Raw genomic sequence first — 19376 nt, 5'->3', positions numbered from 1 at the left:
ACATCACAGAGCAGCCTGACCTCATTACCTCCAGGAACAAAAGCTCACAGTGCAAAGAGTTTAGCATCACACATTAGAAGCTCAGAATGTGTAACAGTTAAGTTCCACACAACGATGCAGGCTTAAAGAAATCACAAGTGAGTTTAAGAATCAATGTTTTATTATCTGCTTGGTAGTACAAAAGTTGTATATAAACTACTTTGTTAAAAATACATCTGATATGCAAATTTAAGAAAGGCTGACTAATATGGCAATGTCCATATCACTACAAAACTGCAAAGTGTAGTGTTAAAGGCAATAAAAACAGGCACCACTTCTAAATCTTCCTACTGGAGAAGCAATGTACAAATTCAGTTCTTGCACATACGAGGTCTTACAATACCTTATGTAAGTATGTATGCAGGCAAACAATGCTTTACATACCCAACACATTTCAATTGTATTCTACATAATTCAAATGGAATCAAAATAGGAAGTACTTTTAAATTAAGTAAAAAAATAGGATATTTTTGTTTAAGCTTCTTTTGAATTCTTTCAGCGTGTTACCTCGCAATACTTGCCCACCGTGTATTGAAACACAATACCAGAACATTAAAAGCTTTTTTTTTTTAAAGCTTTTGAGACAGTCTGTAACTGTGCATCTTCTTTTTGAGAACTGTTTAAAACCGCTCTGCTTTGCCCAGTACTCCCTTTTTCCAATAACATTTCATATTCGTAGCTCTACAATCTCTTGGAAATTGAAAGTTAACTACTATAACCGACACTAATTAAACTCTTCTAGAATAAATAGCTTTTTATTGAAATCAAGTTTGAAGAAGGAAAAAAAAGAATCAAGTATATGCCTATAAGGCGAGTGTCATAGTTTGTTAAATAGCAAAGAGATTTCATAAACCATACTTTATTAATGACAGCAAGGATGCTAAACACTCAAGTACCAGTCCTGGTCAGAGTTATTTGAGGTACTCAAGAATGAGCAGTTCTCTCTAAAAAATATTAATTTTAAAAGGCACAATAAACCATCATTTCTTTTCAGGAACTTGGTTGGGTTTGTTTGTTGGTTTGTTTGTTTGTTCCTCCCCCCTACCAAATATGGTGTCTGTGAGAAACATTCAGACCAAGCAAGCAGTAAACCCACCCAAGGGCAGGGGGGGCAGGGGGAGGCAGAACTAGATTATCTTTAAGACCCCCTCCAACCCAAGCTGTTCTCTATTTGGGTTTATCGACATCTAATTGATAGAAGACAAAGGAAAGCAGTCACAACACATACTTCCCAGCAACCATCAAATAAACTCAAAGTTCTCTGACACGAGAACATGTGGGAGTAGCTAATATGGTTAAAAAAATGAACACTTATTTTTAATATCTGTACACATTGATTGTTAACATCACATAAGTTGATGAAGATTCTCAGATTTGAAAGAGAAACACAGTTCAGAACTCTTGGACAAAAAGGACTGAAAGCAATTTAAAACAAATCAATTTCAAAAGAAGCACTGATCTTCAGAGTTCATAAATTAGATTAAATTAATGTATAGTTCTCAGAACATGCATAATCTCTACTACGCTGTCTTACCCTACAGCTTATATTCTTAGGCACTTGGAGAAAATGTTATTTTTCAGTTTCTTTCACATAGCAAAATTTGCTGAAGTATTGCAAAGGTCCCTTTTCCCTGCCTCACCAAAATAAAATGATGCTATTGCAAAGGTCATAATAAGTAGACATAAAAATAACATCGCAAAACCGTCTCTGGTAGTTTTAAGCAGTAGATCACACTCGAAATATTAAGGCAGTGAAACAATGGCTTTCGATGCCAGTGAGAACTGCTACCCTCTGAAGCCACTCTGAAGTACTTCAGTACATACTCCATTAATTTTTAATGACAAATATTCCATATCTTTTATCTAGCGGTTCAAATATGTTGCCTTAGCTTAATAAGGAACCTGTGGGTAAAAACAAAAGAGAAAGGCAAAGCTGTTAGGCCATCTGCAAATACGACTAAGTAGTTACAAGAAAACTGGAGAACAAATGGTCTTAAAGTGACTTTTCCAAAGCTCATTCAAGTGCATAGAAGACACTCTTTAGCCTAATGATAAATAGTTATTAAGGTAATGGGAATAAGGACAACAGTATCCTTTAACATTTGTGTATAGCTAAGCCACTTTGTACTGTGAAAGCATCAGAAGGCTTACATACTTCTACATGTCTGCACACATGCAGATCTGACTGGAAACGTTTATTTCCTTGTGTGTTTTGCTTCGCTACTAGAATTTAGATTGAAAGAGTATTCTCATCTTCTGCAGCCTGATTTTCATCTTCAGAGAGTACTTGTGAGCCCCGGAAGGGAAGAACAGAGAGAAAAAATCCAGATGGACCGGAGGGATGAACACAGTTTATCCACAGAGCAATCAGACTACATGTAATAATGAACTCATTAAAAGAAAATACTTGTCTAAGTATGAAGAAAAAAATTTTCTGGTAAGGTTTTATACCTTCCCTGTCCAAAACCTTAAACATGTCTTTTCTTTTGAAGATGCTCAATTTTTGGTACGAGGTCCACACTGAGAAACAGTACGTATGTGTAAATCATAGTATTTTGTGACCAATAAAAATCAGTAAGTATTTAACCTTGCACGGATGCCATCACAAAACTTGTAAAATGCTACAGTGCCATAAACACATTTCCTTAAATAAGAACGCATTTCTTGGGAGTTCTCTGTTTTCTCCAAAGTGCTACTTGACAAACTTCTTTTAGAAGTTCCACCTGCAAAACAAGAAAGTAATTTCACAGATAAGTCCAGGAAAAAAATTAGTTACAGAACGGGCTCATCAATTAAAAACAGATGTTCTGAAGTAGAAAAAAATAAATAAAGCTTGAATTACTTAGTGTGGTGGTTTTGCGTTACAAGCTTTAGAATAAGAAATGAGAAGAGCTAAAAATTCAGCCGGTAATCACAAAAAGGATGGACAAAACCACCATCAAACCAATAAATCACATCAGCGTAAAGTGCACAAAAGGTAGAAAGGAATACCAGAAATAACAAACATCACAAAGCCGCAGCACAGCAGTAACATAAGGTCTTGTTTTCTTAGTAGCTTGCCAAGGAACTCCAACAGCTTAACTCGAATAACTTGACTTCAAGTATCTGTTCCATATTTACTCCTTTTTCATGTGCCACTAAAAACATTTTAAGTAAACTGAAATGATGAAATGGAATCTGCTCAAGACCATGGACCTCAGAGATAGACAGAAGACATTATAAGTATAAAAGATGCAGGCAGCAAGGTGGAAGGATAAGCTGAAACACTGAAGAGGTCATTTCAAGAAAATACTAAGAACATGTCAGCTTAGGGGAAGCAAGAACTCAAGAGTAGCAATGAACATAAGCACCCAGCAGCATGAAAGTATTGCTCAACTCAGAGATTTCATCCTACACAGAACGCTGCTATAGCTGTTTAAAGCACCAAGGACTAATCTAGTGCCTCCAAAAAGCTGGAACAAACCTTCTTCCAGCAGCACTTACATGCACATTTGTGCCTCCCTTCTTCTTCTACATCTGAAGATCTGAGTTGTGTCCTCTAAAACAATGTGCTTTTTAATCATACGTTTATTAGCTACAGGAACGGAAGTCCTAAACATTGCTTGTCCATTCAATGTCAATAAATTAATACTATAATATATATTAATACTATATATACTATAATACTATATTATATATTATATGCTATAATACTTTATTAGAAGCCTGAAACAAGAAATTGAAAGAAAAGTCTAACTAGCATCTGCTTACTTGAGAACAGGCTATCATGGCAGTGGACAAAAACTCATCTAGAGAACAGAAATATTAAGCTTTCAGGCCAAAGCTGAGGTTTTTTGGTTATGTTTTGCTTTTTCCCCCCCTCACAGTACAGAGCAAACAGACCTGGATAGTTTCCCAAGTTTAAAAAATAGATTTGTTGGACTGCAGAGGCCATTACAAGTGTCATTTCTGAGTCATTCCTCTGCCATCAGAATATTTGTTTTCATAAAGGGCAGCATCTTAATTCCTAAGAGATGTTCTACAATAAAAATATGCCATAGATGGACACTTTTTTTTAATAACTATACTATTCTCTCTCTAAAGAACAGCTTATTTTTAGATTAAAGTAGTAATAGTTCAAACTTGGGGAACAGCTTTCATTAATTTGGGATAGGATAAATTACAAAACAATTACAAAGCTTTTCTAGATGATGAAAACTTCAAATCACAAACACACTGGAATGAACTATTTTCACATTTGCCCTTTTCCTGCTATTTTTCCATGTCAAAAGACATATTCTCTTCTCATAAGTCAAAGAATGCATTAGTAACAGTTTGAACTCCCATTGGAAATACTAGAAAGACCACAGAACTCCATCCAGCTGGACATGAAAATACTGATACAGTCAGCAAGAGAAGAGGTTATAAATTGTAAAGCCTCAATAGAATCCCCATCCTCTTGGATTAACAGCCTACCACAGGTCACTGTGATATGAGCATTTTTATGCATCTCCATTCTTATTAGCCAAAGCCTCCCTGATCTATCAGAGAAATACCTAATAAGCAGCCAGCTGACACGCAGGATCAGAGAAGAAGCACTGCAATTATTCCAGTGAATAGCAGTCAACAGTATTTGTTTCTTTTGGGAAACCAGCACATTGCCACTAAGAACTGAATTGTTCATTTACTGTGAAAAATTATGTGCAGATCTTGGACATGCCTTCATGGAGTAGCTTTTATTCCTGCAGCTGCCCAAATTTTAAGGTCTAAATAAAAAAATTAGATAAAAAAAACTCAGAATATATTTCAGGCTTTACCAATTTATCATTAACTGAATGATCAAATACAATTTTTTGCAAAATTCTTTTTTTTTTTTTTTACAGAAACTTTCAAAACTGCCTGATAAGTTTTCACACAGAACAGACACATTCACCACTTTTTTTCCTCCTTACTGGTTGCCCCAGTCTGTTTCACTTTCACTAGTTCCTAGTGCCATACCTGCAGTTCACTCCGAGCTTCTCCTTTCTTGCTTCCCCTCTTTCACAGGTGTGGCAGGTGCTTCTTTTGCTTCCTGTTTCACAGGCGTGGCAGGCATGTCACCATTGAGGCCCTCCACCCCAGTAACAGACATCAAGCTTTTCCGTTCTTTGGAATTAGATTTGTGCTCCACTTTTGTGACTCTAAACCTGAGGTGACCAGAAGTGAGATTCAGTTGCATGTCCCCAGACATTAGCAAGATCATTGTGTAGCCAACACGGATACACATGCACTTTTAGACAAGAGAATCCCAAGACCATGAAGTAGGAGCACACACCCACACAGACTCAAGTTCACTTCAGAGCAATCTTCCTTTTTATTACCCATGCAGACCTTAAACGTTCGCTGATGCTGAATCACACTTTCTCAGGGACTTGGTTTTCAAAACAACCCACAGATTCTATTGTACCAGACCTGTAATTTTTCTAAGACAGCTACTGTGTAAGATGGGAATTAAAAATAACTGGAAACGTAATGAAGTTATTTCTGTACCTCAAGCTGAATCCAGAATTAACAAATTAAGAAAAAAGGGAATTTATTCATATGCAATCCATATTACATTTAGGCTGTGTCAGCTGAACTATAGCTTTGAGTTTACAGCCACAGTGGATGCCTACTCACTCACAGGGTTCTAGAAAGTCCTGTTCACTTCATCTAGAAATAAATTTAGTTTACTAATAGTGGGATTTAAAAATAATAATATTAAAAAAAGAAAAAATCAATCAGTAGTTCTAGAAATAGAGTAAAATTAACGGGTAGCTGATCCCATGTGAGCCACTATAGAGTCTCTAAGAAATGAATAAAATGAGGTGACATTAAATCTTACCTTCCCACAGAAAGTACTGTAACCTCCCCAAGGCGACTTCTCCTGTGCTCCTTGGATTTGTGAGCTGGTTTTATATGATGCCATCGTTTGTGGCTACAGCGAGAACAAACATCCTTCTCTATTACTCCTCCAACAGTATGTAAGTGATGGCCTTTGCAGTTGTGTTTAAGTGGAGCAGCGCCAGGTGACAAAGGAGACCCTGGACTTGTTGGACTTCCAGGACTGTTAGGAGACATGGGGCTGGAGGAAGTATAAAGGAAATGCAGAGTATACTGTTAAATCCTGTTTCTTAAAAGGAAAATAAACAGTAAAGCCTTCAGTTGCATCTAATGAATAACTACTTTTCAGAAGGATGGTTTATTTGTGAGAATACGTGAATTAATGCTCCCTCTAATACCACATTTTCACAGTTCAAAAATCACTTCTATGAATGAATGGACCTGCAATCATGTAGTTAATGTAACTGACAGAAAGTACAAGGAAATGGGGGGGAAAAAAATCAGGTTAAAATTGAGAAAAATAGTTAAAGTGGACTTGTTCCATTATTTTTAAGAAATCAACGACATTGTGTTGAGGCAAAACTAAATGTCTGTCATGAAACAGGATTAACATATCATTCAGCCTGAGCTTCAGAAAGCTGCTTTTTAAAGGACCCTTAAAAAAAAAAAAAAAGAAAAAGCATATTGAGAGTAACCCATGAAATTAACCTTCATTTCTTCTAAAACAGGAAAACAGGCAGGACAGACAAAAAGCAAAGACTTTTTTGGACTTCAGTGTTACTCCACTGTCAAGCAACATATTCTCATAAAGCAAGACAGAGCTCAGTGCGTTACAGGTAAAGTGACTACAACTTAAGGCAGAACACTCCTGAAAAAGGACATACCAGAAAGTTTTTAATCAGATTACTGTAAAACTGAAAGGACACTTTCAAGGCAGTCATTCTGGTCCAGATCATATTCTGTGTTTTAAACAGTTCTTTAAATAATGGAAGAGAAGACTATCTAAAGTATCTGTGAAATTTTAGGTTACCTATAGTGTCTGTAGAGGACAAGCCAAGAAATGAGGATGATAGTGAGAAGCTGTGTGTGAGAAACACACACACACAGAAATCTTATGAAAAATACTGGATGTATCACAATAGAGACAACATAAATTTCAGCACTTTAGCAGAAGTAAATATTAAAAATACAGAGGCAGCCACACATTACTCAGAAGGTAAAAAACACAAGCTGAACATGAATCATTAGGATGTAGGTACTTTAAAATATATATTTTTTTTCACCTAATAAAGTTGCATTATTAAGCTTTAATCATGCCTTAGTCAGAATGTTTCGTCCAGTTTTAGGAAGGTTATTTCTAGAAAAAAATCTAACAAACCAGAAAAACTCCAATGGAGAACAAAGAAACAAAATTTGTTATGGAAAGTCTGGAGCTATTTAGATGTTTATTTTCAGAACAAATATATTGTCAGGAGGCGTTTAGTTGTCTTCAAACAAATAACAGAAACTTAAAAAGGAAATAAAATCCATTTAACGTGTTTGAAGTAAAGACAAGAAGTAATGGCTTTAAATAGCAGAAGTGCAGATTTAACTTCACCGTGTTTATTTCTGTCACTGGGATGTGTTTCACAGTGCACTGATCATACAAACGAGTGCAGGGGATTTGCACTCAAGCTACTAAAGCTTTAGAAGCATCTGTCAGAAGTAATGCAAGAACAATCCACCATATCTTTTGGTAGCCTCAAAAGACCATAGTCCCTTCCCATTTTTATATATTAATTCACTGAAACAGCAGTCAAACTCTCAAAGTGCACATAACGACACAAGATGTCTGAGTTAAAATCCTACCGAATACTTCTGATGTACCCTGGTAACTAAAAATAGCTCCAAAATAATCTCTATGTTCAAGAGTTCATTTTGTTAAACTTGAAATGAGTTTCTTCAATAACCAAGCCTCTCATCATTAAAATAGGAGATAAATGGTTGCATGTTAAATTATATGTTCCACTAAAACTATACACTCCTGCTTCACTACTTCAATATCCATTTCCTCTTCCTTGAACAGCAACATAAGGAGAGTGTGGTAATATAGATACAGTTTAAAGGTACTCAGATACAGGTATAAGCATGTTTAATTAAATGGTATGTTTGCCATTCAAGGAGCAAACAACTTTCCCTATGTGAAGTTTCAAACAGGTGTACAGGGGAAGAAAGCCCAAGAGGGAGGCCAGACAATGTATGTTACCAAAATTACAATACAAAAAGAGTGAAACAGAAGAAGACATTGAAAGAGACACTGTTGCAAGTTAGCAACCATACAAATGAAACAAGCACTGCCTTTGGTCTTTCAGAACACCAAGTTTGGATTAAACCAACTTATAAGTAATTGCATCCTAAAGTAAACAAGCTATTTGAAGCCTCTGTAAATCTTTAGCTCAAGAAAGCAATAAATCATTTTGACAGGCCCAGAACATATAACCAGAAGAGCAAGATATTATCATGAGGCTTACGCTAAAATGTAGCGAACTCAAAGGCACAACAAAGAAATCAAGCTATTATCCTCTTGGCTGACAACTCAAGGAAGTGATGTAGTCTTCAAAGTGCACAGGAAATAAAACCCTTTGAAAGGGTACATTTTTAGTTGCCTCAGGAAACACACATTAAAAAGTTGAGCAATTACCTTTCGGGTTCAAAGACACTGCTATCTGCTACCATGGCCTTTAACACATCAGCATTTGCTGTAATGAGAATAAATAGAATTCTTCAAAAATGCACAGCTCTAACTTTAGAAAAACAAACAACAAATCTAAAGGTTTGCTTAGAACTACAACTTCCTACTAGAAGAAAGATGGCTGCATTACCTGTATCAGTAAAAAGGCACAAGAGAGAATCATGCAAAAACGTTTATACAATTCTATGGGATTTTCTTAATATAAGCTACTAACATTACTGCTCATATTGCACAACAAGCTTTCCCCCAGTACAAGCAATATAGCAGCCACCTGCATAGTCCTCCTACACCAGATCACTGAAACATTTAAAAATATTCATTTGGTCACAGGACTATCATCACCTCAGAGTCATTTAAGAGAAAAAGCACCAAAAAGAACAAAACCCAGCCATGATGAAAGACACATTAGCACTAAGCCCTAGCAGTCATTACAGGAAAAGAAGAAACCAGCAATGAAAGGAAACCCCTCCTGAGTTTTAGGCTTCATTCAGAAGTAATAAAAAAATGACTCCACTTTGCTTGGAATTATTGCCTCCTGGAGGCAGTCTCAAAGAATACAGGTACAAAAAGGCTATTCAACAAAAACATACAGACATGCCATACTTCTGAATACGTACAAATATACACATACTCATCAGACACCACCACAAAGGCTCATAACTTCAATTTCACCATACTATACCTTCGTTTTTCATAATGTAGTTAATAATTTGTCCTACAGTGTCACTATTCTCATGCGCAGTTTCATTCAGTTCTGTGCAATGAAATAAATATTTTGTCAATATTTTGGCCTTTCACAACAAACAAACAAAAAAAAAGAAATGTTATTTTAAAAAATAAACTACACTACACTACACCACCCCACCTCCAATTAAAACAAAAAAAGAGAATGAAAGAAAAAAAGAAAAAAAAGAAAGAACATCTGAAGACAATACAGAAAGAAACTGGCAGGATCTACTGTCACTTTGGAGAGAAAACTTAGATTACTTAGTAGACATTAGGGCTATCTTTCAAAAGAAAAATACTCATCTTCAGAGGATGGAGGCAAGTTTCACAGGTTAGGCCTCAAAATTGCCTCTAAGCAGTAAGTTCGCTCTTTACCCCACCTTTCATCTTCTTCACCCCAACGCCTACAGCTCTGGAAAGCAACTTAAACACCTGCCTCCCCAGAAGACCTGGAAGCTGCCCCCTCTCACTGCCATTCACCTTGCTGTTACTCCTCCCTCGAACCATCAGATTGAACAGATACACTGTTTGAGTACATGCCCTGGGCTTTGATTGCTTAAGAACACAATGACAGATCATAACTGCAGCACATGACTCCAGGTTACCACAGAGGCACTGTAATTTGCACTTATTATGAACATACTTAGGTGCTATCAATCTATGTAGAGAAAGGAAGAGGCCCGAAGTATTTACAAGGGACCCAACCTTTCTATTTACCCAGCCAAACGCTGCATATAACATTCTTCACTGGGGTGAAAAAGAGAGCGGGGGAAGATGGGAATAAGGAATCGCAAAACAGGAGTACAAACATAAAAAACAGAACAAAGGTATCTTTAAGAAAAAATATATATATATAAGCAGCACGCATTACATAAAAGAGAACATAGACAGTCCACCCAAAGGCTCAGTTTTATAAATGAGAAGGGAGATGAAAAAAGACAGTGCAACAAGAATAAAAACAAAGTTGCTGAACACAAACCTTAGACTTAAGGCTTTAAGCAGCAGCTTTTCACCACCCCCTGATGTTCAGTACTTGCTCTCAGCAGCAGACAGAATGCACAAAAGGGATCTGGTGACTTCAGTACACAGCCACAAAAAAATATGCTGGATACTTTGATCCCTCCATGAGCTCTTAGTCTGTTTTAAAGGACTCATGTGGGAAGTTGGAAAATTGGTGAAGATTTGACTAACAAAGACTAAAAACCAACAGACACAATGGTAATAAAACTACTTCTCTTAATATTATATGATATCTAATCTAGACAGAAGAACGACAGAATTCTCACAAAAAGTCAGCTCCATATTGGCTGCAATGCTTAGAAATAAGTAGAAATAGTTTTTTAGACATGTTGATTACCTATTTTTTCATCAGGCTTTTCCTCTTCCTCTACCTCTTCAGCCTCTGTTGTACAACGATACCCTTTTTTCTTAAGGATGTGACAGATGAGGATCCCCAAGAGACCCATGATGAAGAACACAGGCACCAATACAAAGGCAACATACTCTAGGTGCTCAGGCTTGTTATTATTGCCAGTTGTCACAGTAGTTGTCGGTAAATCATGGCTTGCCAAGGCCTGTACATCACCTACATAATGGAACAAACAGAGTTTATGCCTGTAACGGTCAGTATCTTCTCTCCATAAAACGATTACAAATATTCAGTCACGTACAAAGAACAACCACATGATATTTCTTCAGTATGATGGGGTAGAACAAATGGTATTCTAGCCAATCTCAGCATGAGGTGAGGGCGAGAAAAGCTAAATACCACAAATGCTCCTTCTCACCAGTGAGGGGAACTCCATGCTATTCCTGAAGTCATAACTTCATGCAAAATAGATAAAAAGCATGGATTGTTTCCTAGTATGAAAGCACAGGATTTAGCACTGACAAAAGGATCAGACTTAAAAAAAAACCTTGAAATTTTCTTGGCAATGGGATTAGAAGAATACAACAGATTCCAACTAAGTTCAACCGCTCAGCTAAATCTAAATACGTGTTTGCATACTCAGAATTCCTTCAAAGTCTCCGAAGTTTATGTATACACACTATACATAATAAAGATTTAAATAACCTCCAAACATGCAAAAATATTCTACTCTTTTTTTTTTTTAAGAGTAGGAAAGAATGGTAACAAAATGAGTAGAGTAAAATTCTAACGTATTTTAGCATATTTTCTACCTACTTGTATTAAAACAGATATAGTCATCATAATGTTGCTGTTAAATGGGCTGAAGAATCGTCAGAAAATCAATTACATGATACTGAAGCTTTCACAACAGAAATACCCAAAGCCATCTGAGTCCTCCCTTTGGAAAACACACTTAAGATTCTCCAGGAATACCACTGTGGTTCTTCACAGCTTCTCCAGACCATTACTTCCAAATCACCTCTACTGTGCCAGCTGTATAAGTAATACAATTTTTAACAAGCATTAAGTATCCATCTGTGTCAATCCGCTACAAAACAGTGGGAATGCAGAAAGCAAGAGGAAACGCAAACAAACATCTGAATAGTTCTGGAGGCTGAATGAACTCTAATGTTAAAATTAAACCTCAGGATGTTTGCTTGGGACAGAGCCAGATGGCCTGGCTTGCATACAAACCCAAAAAAGAAAGCTATCCATTTTTTTTCAAGAAAGGCCATCAACGCTACAGATAACTGTATGTAAAACTTCCTAGGGATGTAATCTTCAGTAGCTTTAACTTGTACTTGGGCAGGACAACTGAGCAACAGAGGAGCTGAACAAGTTAACACTTAAAAACTGCAATTGTTTTACATGACAGAGAAGTAAAAGCCAAGAAAGGATAAACAGAATCACAGAACTCAATGTTTGTTTGGCAAGAATTTTTAATTCACATTTTAATATATTGAAATGAAACAGGTTTGGTCTTGTTGGCTTTCAACATATCCAAAGTTCCCCACTTCATCAGCCAATTTACTTACCAGGAAGGAGAAAAGCCATTACAAATACTATTCTGATGGCTGCGCTGTTTCAGAATCTAAGAAATCCAACTGAAATAACATACATCACAACCTCAGGTGTATTAACAGATCAGAACACAAAGAGTGCTCATTTAAGGAAAAGTGGCAGGTGCTTTGCATTTTGATGCATACGGCTTGTTTTAAGAATGAACAGGAAATCCACAACACGCTACTTCCAAGACATCAACAGCAAATTACTACTCAAGATAACTAATGGGTCAGAGGACAGATTAGAAAGGCCACAAGATGAATCTGACTCTTCATGTTTTCTACATCTCTGTGAGAAAAGCAGCATCACCCTAAGAAATTTCCTCCTGACTTTCCTCCACAACCATGGCAGGTAACCCCTGCTTCAAACTTATAGAGCAAGTGCTTCCAGCCCTCCAAGCTGTGGTTCCTCACAGCTTCTCCAGATGCAAAGCCTCTTCAGAGTACCTCCCTGCTCAGTTCTCTGCTACCCCACTGACTTTGCACCTGACAGGCCAAAACCCTGAAAACAGTTTAAAACTTTAAACAAGATACTGAGCTCACTGAAGAAAAACAAGGCCTAGAAAGCCTTTACTTTTTAAAGCAGTCACTTCAGTGAAGCAGCACTACCGGTGGTTTTACAGACTGCTATATCAAGGAAGTCAAGTAACTCATCTTTACGCGTTTCCTCTTGTGTCGGTAGCGCTTGAGTACAGTTCTGAAATAAATCTGATCCTGTTCTGGCAGGAACCGCTTGCTTGGTTTCTTTCTTTCCTTTTTTGCTTATTTTCAAACCTACAATCTGCTCTTTGATTTCAATGAGCACTTCTGCTCACAGGCTGCTGCCTGATACACCAGTGAGAAAACCCTTTAGCTACAGTCTGCTGTCAAAGTATCTTCCTTAGCAGTAAAAAATTAAATCGGTATTTTTTGTGTAAATAGGTAATTCACACAGAACAGAAACTGCTCTTGGTGGCGTCATTAAATGACCAGAGATATAAAAATTCACAAGAAGCAAAACAAAAATTTTCCAAAAGGAACTGATTGCCTGGATCAAATACTTGCTGCTGTATTCAACTTATAAGCACTCAGCACTCATTACCAAACACCATCCATGTGTCAAGAGCTCTGCTTCAGAGACTTCAGCAGTTAGAATGTAATACAAGACAACGACTTGCCTGGGTACGAGCAATATATGTCATGTATTAGTCAGAGCTGCATCACTTATTTTATGATCCCTGTTCTTCTTCCCCTGAGGCATGTTATGCTTATTAACAGAATAGTAACAGTTACCCCATTCTCATGAAGTACTGTGTTGCCTCACAAAGATTTTACTGAAAATTCAGGCCTTCCTTGACTCAAGCCAAAGCTTATGAAAGCAGTTTGCTGCGGTCTTTCTCCTGTCCTGATGTTTTCATACACCTGTGCACACTACCAGTCTATGTATCAAAACTAACCGAAAATGCACTCCAAATACAGACATTTAGGAGCAGCACTTGGTATATTTAAAATGCTGCTTAAACGACAAATCACAGATCATACCCGTGATACTAATTCAGATCCCATGTAACCTTGTTTGCTTAAGTACACTTCAGTCATTAAACTTTTCTCTGCCCTTAACGAAGCCTTAACTAAAAAGTAAAATATAAAGTCAGTCTGCCTCAGTCAAGAACTTTCCTTTTATACTGGTTCTAATCCCCACTACTTAGACACAGCGTTCTTCTATCTTCCCATCTCAGCAATGGCTAAAGAATATATTACAAAACCCTTAAGAAATAGAATATATGAGGAAAAAAAGAGTTGGCTGATGAAGGAAAAAAAGAAAATCATCCTTTTTTTAATTACAATTTTTATATGGCTGAGCTCGATCTATTAATATTCAAGTTAAACACTGTCTTCTCTCCATGTTAGCAAGATAATGTTTAGTAAAAAAATAAAAAATAAAATTAAAAAAAATCTAAGACTGATATCTTGAAGGCTGTACTAATAACAAGGCTGGAGTGGACCATATACACAAAGCAACTGCTCTGTAGCAAACCTCTTCCGCCCTAGTTTCACAGAAAGCAGAGATTGGAGCACGTCAGCAAGGTCATCCCACTTCATGCTGCTGTCCTGGAGCAGGATTAGCTGTTCCCAGACAACTATTTGCCACACAGAGCTAAAGATCCTGCAAAGGCAACAGCCCGTCCCCCTCATACACCGTTTTCTTTCTTTGCAGATGGAAGGTCAGAACAATTATTTCGTTGATATCTATTTGCCACATTAAAAGACTCAGCTCATACCAAGCTTCAGAATTACTTGCTCCTTGGTTTTAGCAGCACGAGAAGATCTCACTTAGTATGATCGTTACAACACCCCTGATGAAGCTCCAGTCAGCTCAAAGCTTTGCCTTTAGCAATGATCTAAAAAGGCAGTTCTCAAACTTTTCAAAGAGCAAAGCAAAATCCCCTGAAAGATTTAATACTGCTTAAAGAACAACTCAGATGGTTGAAAAGGAAATCTTTTCTGCAATAAAGATTATATCTGTTTAGTTGTTACAGAGGCAACATAAAAATCATCTTTAAAATAATGCATTGTCTTCATTTTTCTAAATCTATTATACTAAAGTATAATGCACATCTAATGGATTGTTTTAAGCACATTCCAGTTATTGTATTGTTTAATCTATGGCAAGAAGCCCATAAACAATTATGTAATCTCTCAGCCCTGCTGATAAAGAATCCTATTTTGTTATGCCAGATTTTGCCTATTAAGCCTATGCCATTTATTTCTGGTGGCTTGCCTTTTAAAGAGCTTTGTTTATATTTCACGAATTTGATTGTTCTAGTAATCAGTCTGCTATAAATAACTACATACATATTTACTATCTTATCCTTGGAGTTCAAAAAGTTGCATGATCATACTTCCTGCTTTCAGGCATGAAGATGACATACAGCTTTCTATCTAAATATACACAAACTACTGTTGGCCTTGATGTTAACTGAGTGGTTAGAGAAATCAAGTATGATCTCTGCACAACCCACACAACTGCAGTATAAGACAAATGAAGCATTCAGTTAAGACATAGGATTTGCTCAGACACCTCAGCTAAGCACATCTGTAAATGTCTCAGCAGCAGCCTTATCTTCAGCAGTTCTCTCCCTGTTCATACATGTGCTTATACATGGTAGAGTAGGAATCACACAAGTTTCAGAATAACTTAAACAAAAATGTGACTTGCTTGGGTGTTTCCTGCTAGTTTTTCTTTCTTTAAAGCCTGGACCACTTCTCATTCAGTTCACAGGTGTAATGAAAGACATAAGCTGGCAATGCCACGAAGAGAAATGAGCAGGCAGTTCCCACTTCAGCTCACCTTTCAAGGGAACAGCAGCTGCAACCACAGCCAGTGTTTCATCTTCTCCTGACCCTGACAGAAGTTTGCTCACACTGCATCAAACTATGACACCTCCTACCTCCAGGAGAAGCCCAAACTGTGTCTCTATGTTTCACTCTGAGTAACAGTTACAAGAGCTTTAAATCACAGTTTACATCCCTGTCTTACTACTAAGGTGGAATCTATAAAGGAGACCAGAGGAAACCATAGAAACAATGACAAGGAACAGGTTAAACAGGGTGCTTTCAGAGGAAAGAGTAAGTGAAGGCAACCCGTTGCCTAACATCTGTTTCATCTATTGTTAAAGGGAATGGTACTTTGGGGAATAACCACGAACTGAATAACGGGAAAAAAAAGCTATCATTTAAGAGAAACATTCAACATGCTCAATTCTGCTTCTCTTCTAGCTCTCATGTAGTAAACAGAACCTACAAACAGAAGTGAAATAAGCAGGAAGTCTGACGAGATAGAGGAAGCCACGTGGTAAAAGAAGATGACGACTAGTAGCAGTGCTGCCAATTGCCCTAACGGTTGTTTAAGGTCAGCTGCTAGGAACAAACTTCTAAATGTTCAGTAGGTTTGTCAGCAGTTGAGCCTCAAACAAGCACATGGAAGAATCAGCCACATGGCTCACAGGGTTCCTCTAGCCCAGCTGTAGCTCCAGCAGGGACACCAGAGCAGGTACCCAGGCCCGTGGTCAGGTGGCTTCTGAAGAGCTCCAAGGAGGAGACCCCACAGCCCCTGGGCAGCCTGTGCCAGTGCTGCCACCCAGCACTAGCTCTAAATACTTTTAACTAGCTTTACTTTCTTGTCACTAATAGTAAGATGTACATAGCCAGTCCCAGAGATAACCTGTCTTAAAACACCCACCTGCATCCTTACTACCCAACATCCCATTCAAACCCATAAACCCTCAAGTCTTTCATAGTACCTCAGATTGGAGCCTGATAGAGTCCTTACATCAGAAACTGAGGCTTTGGCTTACTGAAGTTATCACAAAACTTACAATGATACCCAAGGGTACATTCTGCAGTAGGTCTGGAAAGTGAGCCTTCTCCTCTAAACTCTGGGAGTCAGGTCTCTGCCATGATGAGTTCCCTCCCAATCGCATGCTACATCAACACAGTTTCAACAAGCTGCCCACAAAAAATGGCCATACACAGGCATCTCTGAAAGCTGGCAAGAGGGGCTCAGAGAGGAGATACCTCCTAAGCATAGGCAGGTGCTATTAACAGCAAGCTATAGATAAAAACAGTAGAGTATAATGCATGCATGTAATTCAAAATCACTGTGGTTTATGCAATCCCAGATGAAGACTAAACTTAATCTTGTAAGTTGCCTTGTCTGTCTGGGCAATCACATCACGAAGGCACCTGGCATTATTAAGACTTCAAAGACAAAGACACAAATACCAACAGCAGCTCAGCCCCGTATAAAAAACTGCACTATGTAGAGCAATAAGACCGGATCCATCAAGAAGATGCTGCTGACAAGACCAAGAGAACAGATCAGAATCTCGTGCTTTGCTGCTAATCAGCATTACAATGCTTGCATTTCTGCTAGAACACCTATCACCAAATTTCAGCTTTCAAATAAAGTATGCATTCTGTGCTATTAACAAAGTACACTTAACCCATTAGTCTGTTTATGGGTTAAGTTAGTCTGAAAAATAAAAGATGCCTGTAGGACACACCAGATGTTTAAGGCTAATCCTTACCATTAGGAAATTTACAAGAGCCAGCAGCATCAAAGCAATGCCACCAAACACATGCATTCAGGCCTTGCAAAGCCCACTAGTGGTCACCACAGATCTGAACTCCGGGCTGGCTGTTCTTTCACTGAAACTGGTTGAATTTGAGAAGAAAAAGTCTGATAATGCTGACGTATTTATCACTGTTCTACAGGTCTCAGCTGTGCCTACTGATATTTACTTCTTTCTGCTCTCCTGAAGAGAAGGAATTAGTTAGATGACAAGGCTTCCACGCCTCTTGTTTTCAGAGCAGAGCAGCCGGCGGTGGACACCTCAAACCCTTTTGGACCAAGCTGACACATGCTAAGCACTAATTACAGATTGACAAAGGGCGTATTAGAAAGATTCATTCTGTGCCTAATTTCATGCTAGCAATCACAGCAGCGCTAACTGCTTCGCTCTCACACGAGCCATACGCCCTCAGCCATGCCCTGCTGCACAGCTGTAATGTGCTGCTGGTATGAGGCACCCACAGACACAGCAGCAGCCGAGCTGTGCCTACCAGTGAGTTTATGTTTGACAGTTCTCACTTCAGACAAGGCAGGCAGTGGGAGGCATTCAGCTTTCAGGTTACCAGCATTGCAGTGTCTGGGGTTATGTATAAATGCAGCAAATGTCACTGAGGAGTAACTTCCTCCGTCCGTCAGCTGCACTGGGAGCACTTAAGGGTTACAGCAAACCGAGTTTCCAAAACCCAAACACAAAGCCAAGTTTAACCTCACAGCGGACAGCCAAGCAGAAGCAGTTCCTCGAATCATTTATATTCTGTGAGTCATTCCCCCACTCGGGCTCAAAGTGAAGGTAACTACAGAACGGTTACAGGAACCTGTACTGCTCGCTGCATAGCTTTGTTTTTAACCCACCCCGCACCGAACAGCCGCACGGTACAGGAGCCGGAGCTCCGCGCTCCGGGCGGCACAGCGAGCTCCGAGCCGGGGACTGGCGGAGCCCCCGCTGCCTCCCACGCTGCTCGGCCCCGGGCAGCGCAGGAGTCGAACTGGGGCAGAGCGAGGAGGAGGCTGCCCCTCTATCCTACCCTCGCCTCGGCAGCCCGTCGCAGGCCCGGTCCGGCCCCTGCCCCGCCGGCTCCCGTGGCGAAGAGCGGACCGACCCCCGGGGAGAAGCGGCGCGGTCGGCGGAGGCGCCCCGGCTCGACGTTTCACCCACCGAGATCGGAGCGGTTCCCCAGCCATGCGGCCGTCGGGCCCAGCGACAGACCAACCGGCGGGATCCCGCTGGTCGCCGGCGGAGCCATCCCCGCCGCCTCCTCGCTGGCAGCCGCGCTGCCGCCGGCACAGCCCGGCCCAGCCCACCGGCGGCGGGACGCGCCCTGACCGTACGGAGACTGCGTGGAGGCGGCCCGGGGCGGTGCTGGGGAGGCGGCGCTCAGCCCCGCTTGGCGCTGTCGGCTTGATGTTAGAGAACGTGGGAGGCGGTTCTTGGGTGCTGCTGTGGCATGTTAGTGAAGTTGGCCAGCATTAGCATCCAATGCAGAAGCGTTAGTGGGGGTGATGGAGCGCTGGTACAGTGTGCCCAGAGGCTGTGCAATCTCCCCCTTGAACATACACCTGGCCTGGTGTCCTGGCTGGAGCTGGGGTTGAGCCAGAGAGAGCTGTATGTCCCTTCCAACCTCAGCCGTGCTCTGATGATGTTGCAAGCCAATAAAAGGGTGGTTTTGTAAGCCCAGCTGACAACTGTAGTGCTCCCCACTGCCTTACCCCTGGAAGCCCAGTGCCAGGAGCCAGTGGGAGGCAAGATGAAGACAGGGATGATTCTGAGCACAGCATTGGGCTTAGCAGCCCTTGAGACTGGTGGACTGCTCTCACTCAACTTGCTTCACATGGGGTGGCACTGCAGTGGCTCCCAAACACCGTGTGCTGCACCATGATCCCAGGGCTGCCCAGAGCCTCTCACAAGGGCTGGCTGAGGACCCTCACTGCCACAGCACAGCACAGAGGCCACGT

General features: G+C 39.8%; 1 protein-coding gene across 2 annotated transcripts; it reads right to left on the bottom strand.

The window, feature by feature from the left end:
• Window positions 1–142: 142 nt before the first annotated feature.
• On the bottom strand, window positions 143–18718 carry RELL1 (RELT like 1). Of its 2 annotated transcripts, XM_015862507.2 has the most exons (7): window positions 18580–18718; window positions 10695–10922; window positions 9294–9365; window positions 8561–8618; window positions 5882–6121; window positions 5017–5204; window positions 143–2762 (listed from the first exon to the last, which is right to left on the bottom strand). In XM_015862507.2, the coding sequence occupies exons 1-6, from the start codon at window positions 18665–18667 to the stop codon at window positions 5024–5026; spliced, it is 867 nt and encodes a 288-aa protein (XP_015717993.2). In that variant the 5' UTR covers window positions 18668–18718; the 3' UTR covers window positions 143–2762; window positions 5017–5023. The 2 variants fall into 2 exon arrangements, 1 of the variants encoding a protein (XP_015717993.2); XR_014945467.1 differs by lacking the exons at window positions 8561–8618; window positions 9294–9365.
• Between the last annotated feature and the right edge of the window lie 658 nt (window positions 18719–19376).

The sequence above is a fragment of the Coturnix japonica genome, chromosome 4 (genome assembly GCF_054131305.1).
Source record: "Coturnix japonica strain WE chromosome 4, WE-NBRP24, whole genome shotgun sequence".
Classification (NCBI taxonomy): domain Eukaryota; kingdom Metazoa; phylum Chordata; class Aves; order Galliformes; family Phasianidae; genus Coturnix; species Coturnix japonica.
The sequence above is the reverse complement of the archived record's forward strand: the minus strand, read 5'-3'. Positions and strand labels throughout refer to the sequence as shown.

What these genes read in the sequence shown, in the direction of transcription:
- RELL1 (XM_015862507.2), bottom strand. Translation starts at nt 18,667, where the DNA reads ATGGCTCCGCCGGCGACCAGCGGGATCCCGCCGGTTGGTCTGTCGCTG. An exon ending in CTACATTATGAAAAACGAAG is followed by an intron (nt 8,619 to 9,293) that starts GTATAGTATGGT and finishes TTCTCATTACAG; the next exon opens with CAAATGCTGATGTGTTAAAG. An exon ending in ACAGTACTTTCTGTGGGAAG is followed by an intron (nt 5,205 to 5,881) that starts GTAAGATTTAAT and finishes TGGTCACCTCAG; the next exon opens with GTTTAGAGTCACAAAAGTGG.